At 40.0% G+C, this 13,833-nt stretch overlaps 1 protein-coding gene across 1 annotated transcript in view; it reads right to left on the minus strand.

Annotated features, from left to right (window-relative positions):
• The window catches only part of Ppp2r2a (protein phosphatase 2 regulatory subunit Balpha), a 53,153-nt gene that overhangs the window by 12,168 nt on the left and 27,152 nt on the right, over nt 1–13,833 (minus strand). The window contains exons 3-4 of the mRNA XM_042697806.1: nt 10,865–10,962; nt 2,785–2,950 (exon numbers count right to left, since the gene is read on the minus strand). Coding sequence (XP_042553740.1) covers nt 2,785–2,950; nt 10,865–10,962 — 264 coding nt within the window. The remainder of the gene's footprint in view (nt 1–2,784; nt 2,951–10,864; nt 10,963–13,833) is intronic.

The raw sequence follows: 13,833 nt of genomic DNA on the forward strand, positions 1-13,833 counted from the left end.
GGTAGAGTGCTTGCCTCACATCATGAGGCCCTGGGTTTCATTCTTCAGCACCACATAAGCAGAAAAAAGCCTGCGAGTGGCACTGCGGCTCAAGTGGTAGAGCGCTAGCCTTGAGCTGAAGAGCTGAGTGACAGCGCCTAGGCCTGAAGTTTAGCCCCCACAACCGACCAAAAACAAACACAATACAACAAAACAAAAACCTACCTTGACTAACTTAATAAACAAATACCATTATATTGTGAGTAAAATACATACAAATACAGCACAGAAATTACTGGTGTATAACATTAACATTACTTAAATATATTCCAAGATCTCTATCCTTGAAAAATAACAGAAGCTGCAGGAAAGCAATTATTCATGTGTATGAACACATATTTCTAACTAGGTGAATTCCACACTGCCTAATGTTTAGAACCAAATAGCAGGACACGGTTCCCCTGGTTCCCTTGCTTGCTGGTCCTGTCAGATTCCCTCCTAGCCCTGGATACCTTCACTGGTCTCTCCTTCCCCATCATGGGCTAGTGCTTACTAAGTCTGGAATAGGATATGAAAAGTATTGACTGAAAGCACATGCCTCAATTCCTTCAAGACACAAAATGCCCATGTTTAAAGGTGTATAAAATAGTATCTTCCTAAGAGTTAACTTTTATTTTAGAATCTGTTTTAAGCTTAAAGTTGCAAAGACAGCACAATATTTGTATGTACCCTTCACCTGGTTTCCTCTAATGCCAACATATTTTGCAACCATGGCACATTTGTCCCAAGTGTTTCACTCCAAACTTATAACCTTTAGTCCTCAAGTGCCCTAAGCTTCTCTGACTCAACTGCTTCTCAATGGTAGTCAAGTACTTTGTAGAGCGTCTGTCCCTGAGGCTCTTACTGTACTTATTTTTGTCTGTAAATTCTCTGTAGGAATGAATACCCATCCCTTATTTGGAATTATCACTATGGGGGACTTAAGTATGATTTTTATTTAGTGTTATAAAAAAAAAAAAACAGGGGCTGGGAAGGTAGCTCAGTGTTAGAGCGCTTGCCTTGCATGCATGAGGCCCTGGGTTGGATTCCTCAGCACCACATAAGCAAGAAGAAAAAAGCCGGAAGTGGCGCTGTGGCTAAAGTGGTAGAGCGCTAGCCTTGAGCTGAAGAGCTGGGGGACAGTGCCCAGACCCAGAATTCAGGCCCCACGACCAGACCAAAAAAAAAAAAAAAAAAAAAAAAAGCACATTTTATATGAAAGCATGATATCTTAATCATTTTTTATAAACAAAAACAGGAATCACAAAAACAAGCTGCACAGCACATAATGCCATTTTATAAAAGAATTGCAAAACGGGGGGGGGGGGGGGGGGGGGGGGGAGATGGGAAGGGTAAACAAAGGACGAGGCAACAATGCTTGCTAAGAAATGTACCCATTACCTTGTCCATATAATTGTAACCCCTCTGTACAGTATTTTCACAGTAATAATAAAAAAAGAACTGCAAAACAACTCCCAGAACTTAGCAATGTTTATTGACTCATTTAGAACAATGTTTGTTCGCCTGGTAGATCACTGTTCAAAAACAGAGCAAAATTACCTTTAGTAACTTATCCACCCCCCCCCCCCCGCCCTTTTTTGGTGCCCATCATGGGGCCTGAACTCTGGGCCTGGGCACTGTCCCTCAGCTATTCAGCTCAAGGCTAGCACTCTACCACTTGAGCCACAGCCCCACTTCCAGCCTTTTCTGCTTATGTGGTGTTGAGGAATTGAACTCAGGGCCTCTTGCATGCAAGGCAAGCACTCTACCACTGAGCCACCTTCCCAACCCTTAATTTATTTTTCTGAAATCACCATCTGAGCCAATGACAAAGTTGTCCAGTGACAACCAGTTTATACAATGTGCATAATGGTTTCAACCTTCCACACTGGACCCTACTTTTTTTTTTTTTTTTTGCATGTGTGCTAGTCCTAGGACTTGAACTCAGGTCCTAGGTGTTATCCCTTAGCTTCTTTGATCAAGGCTCCACTTGAGTCACAGCTCCACTTCTAGCTTATTTGGAGTAGATTATTACGTAAGAGTCTTACAGACTGCCCTGCCAGTCCAGACTGGCTTCAAACTACAATCCTTAGATCTCGGCCTCTTCCTTGTTGGCCTGGTGCTGGCCCCATGCTCTTTCACTCAAAGGTAATGCTCTACCACTTTGAGCCACAGCTCCACTTTGTTTTCTGGTGGTTAATAGGAGGTAAGAGTCTCAAGGACTGTCCTGCCTGTGCTGGCTTTGAACCATGATCCTCAGCCTCCTGTGTAGATAGGATTATAGGCATGAGCCACCAGCACCCAGCTTGGACCTACTTTGTACACATATAAGAACACAATCTCTCATTGTTTTGTTTACAATTCATTTTCACAACAAAGACAAAAACTGACAATGTATTCTACAATACTGTTAAGTATTTTGTTGGAATTCAGGTACCAAATGTATTTTGGAGGCACTTTTAATTCTGTTTACAGGTAAAAAGTACATGGAATCTGGCCCTTGACCTAGACACTGGAATACACAGCAGCTTCTGGTCCACACCGAGCCTCTGCAGTGCTGAAGCGTCTGACGGCTGTCAAAGAAGCATGATGAAGCCTCTACGGCAGAGCCATGCACAATAAACAGACGAGCAAGGTGAGTTTATTTTGATCTACATTCTGTGTAGAAAGGAGTTTCCTGGTCTTTTCTCTTCACAGAGACTGCTCAAGGACATATCCATTATAGAACACGCACACATAGAGAACAAAGGAAAAAGACTGACTTACCATTGGTAGACAATAAAAACTGAGCAGCATTTTTCTGGGGCAACCACCTAATTTTGTTGATCTTCTCTTCTATTTCTAAACTTTTCAAGTAGTCAAACTCTGGTTCATGGCTCTGGAAGGTACTGTAAACATTATATTCTCCTCTGCTATGAGACTGGATTTTGTTCTAAAATGGAAAAAAAAAAAAAGATTTGGAACAACTGTTGAGAAACATTCCAAAGAAATCAAATAAGAAATTCAATCTCAACAAACTAAAAATAGAGTGACTTAGCTTTATCTTATATGTAATTATATTCTACTTTGTGTATTTAAAGATTTCACAGAATATAGCTCAGATGAAGAGAAAAAAGCTAATGTAAGCTTCATTCAATAGCAAAACAGTGGATCAATGATATTACTAATTTACTATTATATATTAATGAATACAGAATCAAACTGATTAAGAGAACAAAAAATTAAAACTAATGACACAAAGAAATTGATCTAAAAGTCAACACTCTTTCTCTATCCATTGTAGAGGAACAATTTCCAGTCTGCTGTTAAATGATGTTTCATATCCTTTTCCTTTTTAGGTGTCTGTCTCTTTGGGAAGAGTCTTGTCTTTTTCTTTTTTTTTCTTTTGTCGGCCGTGGGGCTTCAACTTGGGACCTGGGCACTGTTCCTCAGCTCTTTAGCTCAAGGTGAGAGCTCTACCACTTGAGCTACAGCACCACTTCCGGTTTTCTGATGGTTAAGTGGCGATAAGAGTCTCATGGACTTTCCTGCCCAGGCTGGCTTTGAATTGCGATTCTCAGATCTCAGCTCCTGAGTAGCTAGGATGGCAGGTGTGAGCCACTGGTGCCCGGCACCTTTGGGACGGTTCTTTCATAAATACAATAGCTCCATTTGACCCCTATGACATACTCTTAAGACTGAAATCATTGAGAAATTTTGCTAGCAATTAAGTCCACATTCAGGACGACCCAGCTGTGCCCCCATGGCTCTATCAACAATGGCTGATCCTAGAATAGGAGCTCTTCTTTCAAGCCTTAAATATACTGATGATTTGATTCTTTTAGGATCAGTTTGAGAAAAATAGAAGCAATTAGATAAAAACACTATACCTGTGAACTTCTTTAGTTAGCACTAAGGCCTCAGCAAAAGGAGAAATTATAGTCATGTTTACAATTTCATCTTCACACAATTACAACTTTGAAAACACTGAAAAGTGTCATTCAAAAACGAAATCTATGAAAAAATGGTTCAAATTTTAAAAAACTTAAGCTGAGCTATCAGATAAAGTGTTTACAATTACTTAGTAACAATAACCTACTGTATCTCCTGATTCAGAGAATCATGTTGGAAGACAAGTTCTGGCTTTTTTCAAATAGCCTGCTGATGATCAGGATTGTTCACTCACATAAAACCAGAAGTGGCACTGTGGCTCAATTGATAGACTGTAGCCTTGAGCTGAAGAGCTGAGGGACAGCACACAGGCCCAGACCAACCAAAAAGAAGAAGAAGAAGCCTATAATCCCAGAAAGCTGAGATCTGAAGATCACAGTTCAAAGGCAGCCTGGGCAGGAAAGTCTAAGACTCTTACCTCTAATTAAACACCAGAAAATGGAAATGGAGTTGTGCCTTCATGTGGTAGAGCACTAGACTTGAGGGAAACAGCTCAAGATAGCACCCAGGCCCTGCCCCAAGTTCAAGCCCCAGGCCCGGCACAAAAACAAAAAACAAAAAGTAAAATGAAGAGTACCAAAGAACAATAATTACCCACCCTGGGAATACGCAGGGGGTAAAAACCAAATCCAGAGTTTGGTTCCCAACCACCTTATCTTATCTATTAACTAAACACTCAAGTATCATGTTAGAAGAAATGTCAGAAATCTACCAAAAAATTACTCTCCCTGTCACATGGATCACTGTTGATACCAAGAAAGCTACAATACACTAGATAACAATGTGATATTCAGAACGGATATCCTCAATTCTTTCCATGGACAATCCAAGAAGAGACCACAGTACATTATATTATGTGCACACAGGAAGGTTTTTGCAAGGGTGCAAACTCCTTCTGATAATGGCTATCTGGATACTTTTGCATGGCCCGTGATGACGCAGAGGCAGAAGAGCCCACGCAGCTGACCTGAAACAGCACATTCTGTGTGTGTGTGTGTGATCCTGTCCCATACCAATGATTTTGCAGGCCTTACATAATCCTAGGGCCAGACATTCCCTGCAATTCCCTTTTCTATGCTTCTGCTCCCAGTGCATGTATCTCTTAGTCAAAATGCAAAGAAATGTACTAGTCATTCAGAGACTCTTCTTTCAGTTCCAGTGTATTTCAGATAGGTATTGCTTCAATGATTTTTTAGCTGCTATCTAATAGATTTGTAATTAATATTTGTATTACGTTGCTTCAACTGATGCTCTGTAGTAGAAACAGGACACAAGGAAATTGAGGGAACATAGGTAAGGAGATTTCTCTGAGGTAATCTCTCTACCACTGTGTAGGGAGTCAGAGATTGAGAGGGCAGCAATGAGAGGTGGACACATGAATGGAGGGAGAAGAGTGAACAAATGCAGCCATTATATTCAATGGACATTATATAAAAATTGAACTACCAAACTTGAGGGTTGGGGTGGGGAAAGATGAGGGAAAACAATGGAAGGGGTGATACTGATCATGATCAAGATGCACTATACTTAAACCTGACTTCTGGGTGCTGGTGCACACACCCGTAATCCTAGCTACTCAAGAGGCTGAGATCTGAGGATTGCATTTTGAAGCCAGGCCAGGCAGAAAAGTCCACATGAGACTCTTTGTCAGTCAAGGGGCTTAAACTCTGGGGAACTGTCCTTGAGCTCTTCAGCTCAAGGTGAGCACTCTACCACTTGAGCCACAGCACCACTTCTTGTTTTCTGGCAGTTAGAGATGGGTCTCAACAGCCTTTCCTGCCCAGGCTCGCTTTGAGCCTTGATCCTCAGATCTCAGCCTCCTGAGTAGCTAGGATTACAGGTGTGAGCCACCAGTACCCCGCTGCACGTGAAACTCTTCATCTCCAATAAACCACTCAAAACTGGAAGTGGTGCTGTGGCTGAAGTGGTAGAGCGCTAGCTAGCCTTAAGCACAGGGGCCCAGAGACAGCAACAACGCGTGAGTTCAAGCCCCACAACCAACAAAAAGAAAAAAAGGGCTAAATGTTATCTGTAACCTTTAAGCTATGCTCAGCAATAAGCAGAAGTACCTTTACATGATCTTCTACTTCTCAAAAATGTAATACCCAAATGCCTTGGAAACTTTCAAGAGATTAGTTAAGTAGCCAGGTACCAGTGGCTCTCACTTGCCATCTAGTTACTCAGGGGGCTCAGATCTGAGAATTGAGCTTTGAAGCCAGCTCAGGTAGGAAAAGTCCATGAGACTCTTATCTCTAATTAATCATCAAAAAGTGGATAGTGGAGTTGTGGCTCGAGTGGTAGAGTGCTAGCCTTGAGGAAAACAAGGGACAGCATCTAGGCCCTTAGTGCAAACCCCAGGACCAGAAAAAAGAAAAATCAGTAAGTAGCATTTGATGGCAGGCTGGACAGAAAGCTAGAAAAAAAAGGCTCACCACAAAGAAATGGCTGAACAATAATACCCAGGTCTTTCAATTCCCAGTTCAAACTCAATCGAACTTCTCTCTAATGCTAACTACAGAAAAAAGAGGGCACTCAGCAGCAGCTACTGTATCTAAGTACTCCCTAAAGGTTTTGGATTTCAGAATTTTTCACATTTGGGAATATATGCACAATGAAATACCTTAACAGAATGTAAACACAAAATTCATTTGTTTCATCTACAACTTACACCAATAACACAAGGTAGCTTGCACAGCACTTTTAAGTCATTATTTTCATCTTATGACCATCTGCCACTCAAGGTCAAGGGTAGAACTCCTGCACCTGTGGTATTAGGTTCATCTTATGACCATCTGCCATTCAAGGTCAAGAATGGAATTCCTGCACCTGTGGCATTATGTTGCTTCTCAAAGAGCTTGAGATTTGAACATTTCACATTTCTCATTTTCAAATTATAGGTGATCAATCTATACATTAAAAAGATACAACTAAGAACGATTTTCTTGTATGATCTGAAACAATTAGCCTCATTACCACATAAGAATTTATTCTATTTTATTAAGAATACTGATCTCAATTTATAAAGAATTAGCTTTTACTCATTTAAACCAATCAAACATAATCTTAGAAAGTTACAAAGAAGAAAATAATACCATTCCACTTAATAACCCCCTTTCCTGGCTTTGTATACAGGTTGATGAATTTTGTTAAACTATGTTCTTGTGAACTCCAATCTAGTCTTTCAAAATCATTCAAAATGGTAATTAATATATTTATCCAACACTACTTATTTTCGGGGATAAGCATGCTTTCTAAAGTGTTTCCTATATTCTGTTTTCAAGTTTGGGAATATCAACAAAAAAGCAAGAATAAAAGAAAATCCAAGAAAATGCCATCCAACCTAAAAAAGAAATAAAAAAGGCCTCATAAAGATCTGAAATGAGAAAAGAACCTCCTTGATATTTCTCCTTAGTTGTCCCTAAATCTCACTCCCCTTCCCCACACATTTGCCTTGCAAGGTATTTTGTCAGAAAGTGAAAAACATCAAAGCAACCCTGAACAAGTAGGCTCCTACTACAACTGCTGCACACCTAATTTAAGCACCCATGGAAACAAACAGAAAAGTCTATCAAAATTAAAGAACATCACCATCTACTCTCACAACTGCTCAAGTACTGGAAAAACTATTACCTCACTAACCAAGAAAAAATCCCACCCCATTTCCTTTGTTGTCAAAGGCTATTATGTAAGTTGTAAAAATAAACCAGGCAAGATAGCATGGGTCAGCTAACTCCAGACATGCTGTCAGAACACTGGGTTATGAATCTCAATCTCTGACTCTCCCCACATGATGGTAGAGATGACCTCAGGGAAATCTCCTTACCTATGTTCCCTCAATTTCTTTGTCTCCTGTTTCTACTACAGAGCATCAGTTGTAGCAACCTAATATAAATATATTAATTACAAATACTAAACTACAACCCCAAATCCCAGATCAAAAGGAGGGATTAAAAATACCAAACAATGTGCTAAATCTCTGCTGCTACTACTATATGACATAAGGCCCATAAAGTTTAACGAAGAGCTTTACCAATAGGTAAGAATAAAAAAGCCACAGTAGATCAAATGCCACTGTGTTTTGCCAACAAATCTGTATCAGTATCACAGATTAAGAAATACCTACTGGAAGTATCGTGCTTACGTGCCTACAGTCTCAGCGACTCAAAGGGTAGTGGCAGGTAGAAGCCCAGTCCACCTTACTGAGAATATCTCAAAAATAAAAAATGCAAACCAAAGGCATAGCTCAGAGAGGGCTTGCGTAGCAGGCCTGAGGGCCAGTAGGCCCCATTCCCCCTGCCGAGCCCAGCCCTGTGGATCAGCAGGAACGATGGGATACCCAGAATGCACTTTTTTCTGGTATTTATCTAAAAAGTTGGACAAATTAATCTCTAAAGTCCCTTCCACCTTTCTATCTAACCCTATTTTACAGATACATATGGATGGGAATCCCTAAATTTTCACCCAATTGTATTAATTGTAAAGTACATGACACAGAACTTGAAGACAACATGGTTTCAGGCCCACTTTAAAATAGGGGAATGTATCAAATATACATTAACAAGAGATGAAGTTTCAAAGACGTGTGTATGTGTCAATCATCATTATCAGTTATTTCACCCATCTCTTAAAATGTATTTTAAGCAATTCCCAATCTTCATTCTGCTCATTTTTCTTAGGAGGATATATATATAAGTACTTGACTTATTAGCATTTTGGAATCTGTAGAGGGATTTCAGAAGAAAACCACGAGAAATGATTATTCTTTCATATAAATTTCATCTTATTTTCTTCTCCCCTCCTTCTCCTTCTTTCATTTTTTGCTGGTACTGGGGTTTGAACTCAGGGCCTGGGTACTCCCCCTTAGCTTTCTCAATGGAGCCTCTGGAGGTTTTTTTCCTTTATTCTGTCCAAGTTGGCTTCAAAACTCTGTCCTCCATCTCAGCTTCCTGAGTGGCTACGATAACAGGTATGAGACACAGGTGCACAACATTGATCTTATTTTCTGAAACCAGGTAAAATATTTGAGCAATCTCACTAACTACCTGAATATCTTCATGTCTAAATTAGTTTGTTATTGAGTTTTTAGAAAAACATTAAACTATAATTTATCTACAACTATCGACTAATTCCATATTACAGCAAGTATTCACCCTATTTTCTCCTAAATTCCAGTCCTGTTTCTAGAGCTTGAACTCAGGGGATGGGTACTGTACCTGACCTTTTTTGCTCATGGTTAGTGCTCTACCACTTGAGCCACACCATAGCTCTATTTATGGCTTTTTGATCGTTTACTGAAGCTAAAAGTCTCATGAACTTTCCTGCCCAGGCTGGCTTTGAGTTGTGAATCTCAGACCTCAGCCTCCTGAGTAGCTAGGATCACATGCATTAGCCTCTAGCGCCCAGCCTCAACATCTGATTTTGACTTTAATCAAACTGCCACCTATAGAAGGTGAAAACATTTCCAAGTTAGCCTTTGTCAACATTATTATGTATAACTAAAATCACTGACAAAATTCATGTTTACAAGTTTTTCTTTAAGTTCTTTTCCTTAAAATGTATGTAAAAAGCCATGACCTTTAAGTAAAAACTAGACTGTGTAGAAAATACTTATGAAAGCCTGCTCTAAACTCTAAAAAGCTAGCATTCATTGGTTAGCTAACACGAAAGGCATGAAGAACAACAACAACAACAAAAACCCAAAACAAACAAGCAAATAAAGACACCAAGTCAGAAGCTATGGGTACTGCGTTTGCTATTTATATCTTATTTGTAAATAAAGGGTAATTGTGCTAATACGTAAAGTGTAACTTCTCCAAGTATTTCAAGATTCTAGTCAAGTGTTAGCTGCTTGAAAACAGAAACAGAAAACGTGATTGAATTGGCCCCTTTCCCACCAGACCGTTCTTTGTCAAGCACAGCTGGAGTTTTAGTTTTCTTTGCTTCCAACCAAAAAAGCTAAATTAAATAAAAGGAAACATATTTAGTGTTTGTGCATCTTCTAATCAGACACTATCAATCATTTCTTTTAAAATTAAGTTACCTACCTCACTGGGGTGTTGTGAGGACTAATTCATTAGTGTTTGTAAAGCACTTTGAGATCCTCAGGTCAAAGGCGCTATAGAAGTGCAAAGCAGTAGTATTATTACTAGAGTCTTTGCTTATTCCAGGAACTTCACAATCCTTTAAAACCTAGCTCGGAAGTATGATTTAGACATATTTGTAAAACCCTATGATTTATATACAATATGTTACGTTCTTTTTGAATATAATAGACTGGGTTTGGGGGCAGAGGTTTCAAAACAAATGGTTTTCTAAAGGATAAACCTTGACCTATAAACAGAGGGAATGAGCCAGGGAAAATAGGTCTGACAAATTTTATCAAATAATTTTAGTGAGAAATTTTGTCAGTCAGATTAGAAGTATGCCTAAAGCGAAAGAAAAACAAGAATGCACTTAAATCACAGATTCTACAATGAGAAATTTCTTCAAAGAGCGAGGGAACAATGACATTTAAATCACAGTGACAGTATTAGTATTAACTGGTATCAAAATAACTGAGCTGCTTTTTCTTTAGCCCTACACAAAGCAAATCAGGCACTGAGATGGGGTCAAAGTTACTTTTAGTTCTAAGGGAAACATTTTCACTGGGTACAGGCTTCAAAACCAGTTAAAAGTATGGAATAATTCAACTACTTTCCACCCTCCTCTGTAACCAAATCTTTTTTACAATTAAAGTGTGTTTTAAAATCAAAACAGATGTACATGTACACATAACAAAGCTGAAAGAACTAGAGCTATGTATAGATTGAATTCTACTTGACAGATTCCTTCTAAAAACGTCAACACCCTTTGATGAGTTTCTCCAGGGTAATACAAACTCTAGTCTCAAGGTCAAGATTCAACTTTAAATACTCACCTCCTGCTCTTGTTGAAAGATGACGACTCTACCACCTTTATCTCCTGTTGCTAGTAATTCTCCAGAATGATTAAATTCTACTGTAGAAATTATATCTGCTGCATAATTGAAACAGAAAACAATAAGGCATTAGTTTTTGTTCTCTAAAGCTTCCTAACACATTCCACGCCTACATATCAATGTGCTACCAGAAATAAAGCCCAAAGTTCTTACTGGATGCCTTAATCCACCAAGAAAAAAAATTCTCACAAAAAAGCATGAAACTTTTTATAAGAACACAACACATCCTGAAAGCATGAGGCTTTGAGTTCCAAACTCCAATTCCCCCCCCACCTCCAAAAAAACGTGAAACTTCACTGAATTTTGCACAATTACTTAAGAAATCTTAAATGACTTCCCTAGTATTGGTAGCATCTATGATTCTTATTTTCAGCCTATGTTTTTTTTGGGAGGGAAGGGGATCAATCCTAGGGCTTGAACTTGAGGCCTGGAAGCATCCCTGAGCTCTTCTACTCAAAGCTAGCATTCTACCACTCCGGGTCACAGCACCACTTTTGGTTTTCTGGTCGTAAAGACTTTCCTGCCTAGGATGGCTTTGAACCTAGATCCTCAGATCTCAGCCTCTTGAGAAGCTGGGATTACGGGCATGAGCCACCAGTGTCTTGCTCAGCCTGGTCTTCTTTAGGATAATAGTATTGTTGTTTTTTTCTCCTTGCAACTCAAGAGTACCTTATTCAAAGTTTCTAAAAGTGGGTTTGACTTGCTAAGTTTTAAGGCCATAATTTAGATTTATGCTAGGATTCCATCTGAAATTATTTTTAGTTAAAAAGTTATCCCAAGTGACCAGACAGTCTCCATCTCAGCAATCCAGGAATGGAGGTTCATATCCCAGCTACAGAAAAGGCGTTAAGTAGGAGAGTAGCAATAGGCAAAAGCTGCAAGACCACACACACACACACACACACACACACACACACACACACAGACGTACATGTGTGTGTGTGTGTGTGTGTCTATGTATAGGTTAAAAAAAAAGGGGAGGGGATGATCTGGATTGTAGATTTCTGTAAGCTCCACTTGAAACCCTTAAGTGAAATTCCTGGAAATGCCTCCAAAGACTAAAAGGCTAAGGTTCCTAAAATACTGTAAACATTGTAACTAATAAACACTTCCGGAAATGTAGCTATATCTACTTCATCAACATAGCATAGATTTTAAGGTCATCATGGTGCTCACAAAAATTACAAAAACCTGCAGTTTGGAGCTGGGAAGGTGGCTCAGTGGTAGAGTGCTTGTCTTGCATGCATGAGGCCCTGGGTTCGATTCTTCAGCACCACATAAGCAGAAAAAGCTGGAAGTGGCGTTGTGGCTCAAGTGGTAGCCTTGAGCTGAAGAGCGGAGGGACAGTGCCCAGGCCCAGAGTTCAGGCCCTACGACCGATAAAAAAAAAAAAAAAAAACAAACAAACAACAACAAAACCATGCAGGTCTTAAAATTCTGCATTCTGACTATTACCACAAAGATGGCACATGGGTTATACATGTATAGCTTAATGGCAGAGCATTTGCCTCCCTAGAATATCCATGGCCCTGGATTTGGTCCCCAGAACCACAAAGGGGTTGGGGTGCAGGAGGGCGGGAGGGGAGAAAGCACACACAAGTACTTGCTGGCTTGCAAGAACAATTGTTTTCCTTTTTTTTTGGGGGGGGGGGGGTCTGGTCATGGGCCTGAACTCTGGGCCTGGGCGCTGCCCCTCAGCTCTTCAGCTCAAGGCTAGCACTCTACCACTTGAGCCACAGCGCCACTTCTGGCTTTTTTTCTTTTGCTTGCGGGGTGCTGAGGAATCGAACCCAGGGCCTCATGTACGCAAGGCAAGCGCTCTACCACTGAGCCACCTTCCCAGGCCCTTCACTTTTTTTTTTTGTGGTGGTAAGGAGGGACACCAGAGTTCTTAGTACATGCTAAGTATACACTCTCACTGGGCAGCACTCCTAGTTTCAACCAGTGTGGTTTTCTAACATGTAATAAAATTTCTGTACTTAGCATGGTAATATAGTGGATCTTTTCCATAAATAATTAAAAAAGCACACCTCTACCAAATCAGTTTCCTCACTGTTATTTCAGTAAGAAGACAAAGATAAAGAACAAGATTAATTATACAGAAGAAGCTATCCAGAAAAAGTTCCCAATAAAAATGTGCAATAACACCAGGTACTGGTGGCTTACACTTAGAATCTGAGCTACTCAGGAGGCTGAGATCTGAAGATGAAGTTTTGAAGTCAGCCTGAACAGCAAAGTCAGAAAGACTCCTATCTCCAATTAACCACCAAAAAAGCTGAAGTTGAGCTGTAGCAAGAAAGATCAGGGACAGTGCCAAGGCGGAGTCTAAGCTCAAGGATGGGCAAATTCCAACACCCCTCCACACACACAAAAGACAAGTACAATAACCAAGTACTTCTTTCAGTAAAAGTACTTCTTTAAGTAAAAGAAAAAACTAAAATTTAAAAATGTAGGGAACTGTTCTGCTTCTATCCATGAGGGAGTTAAGATAATCTGGACTTATAGTCCTGCAACGAGTAACAAGAAAGTGAAACAAAAGCACAAGAGGCAACAGGAAGTTTTCAATGAACAACACACAGTACAGGACAGCAAGCCCTTGAAAGGGCTCACGTGTGTAGATTAGGAGTTCCTAGGACATGGTGGTGGCAAGCCAGAAGAACCCAACGGAGATCAGTAATCTCACGGGGTTTTGAAACTAGGATTAAGGGCACTAGGCACTATGTTGAAAATTTATACAACTTGTGAGTGGGGAAAAAACAGAGAGTGCGGAAGGGGGAAAAATGTACTAACTACCCCACTTACGTAACTATAACCCCTATGTACATCACCTTTGTAACAAAAATTTAAAAAAAGAAACTAGGAGTAAAGGAGAGATGAAGTAGCCAGAACTGGTAGGCAGAGTACCTCAA

The sequence above is a fragment of the Dipodomys spectabilis genome, unplaced genomic scaffold (assembly GCF_019054845.1).
Source record: "Dipodomys spectabilis isolate Male_0828 unplaced genomic scaffold, ASM1905484v1 ptg000229l, whole genome shotgun sequence".
Classification (NCBI taxonomy): Eukaryota; Metazoa; Chordata; class Mammalia; order Rodentia; family Heteromyidae; genus Dipodomys; species Dipodomys spectabilis.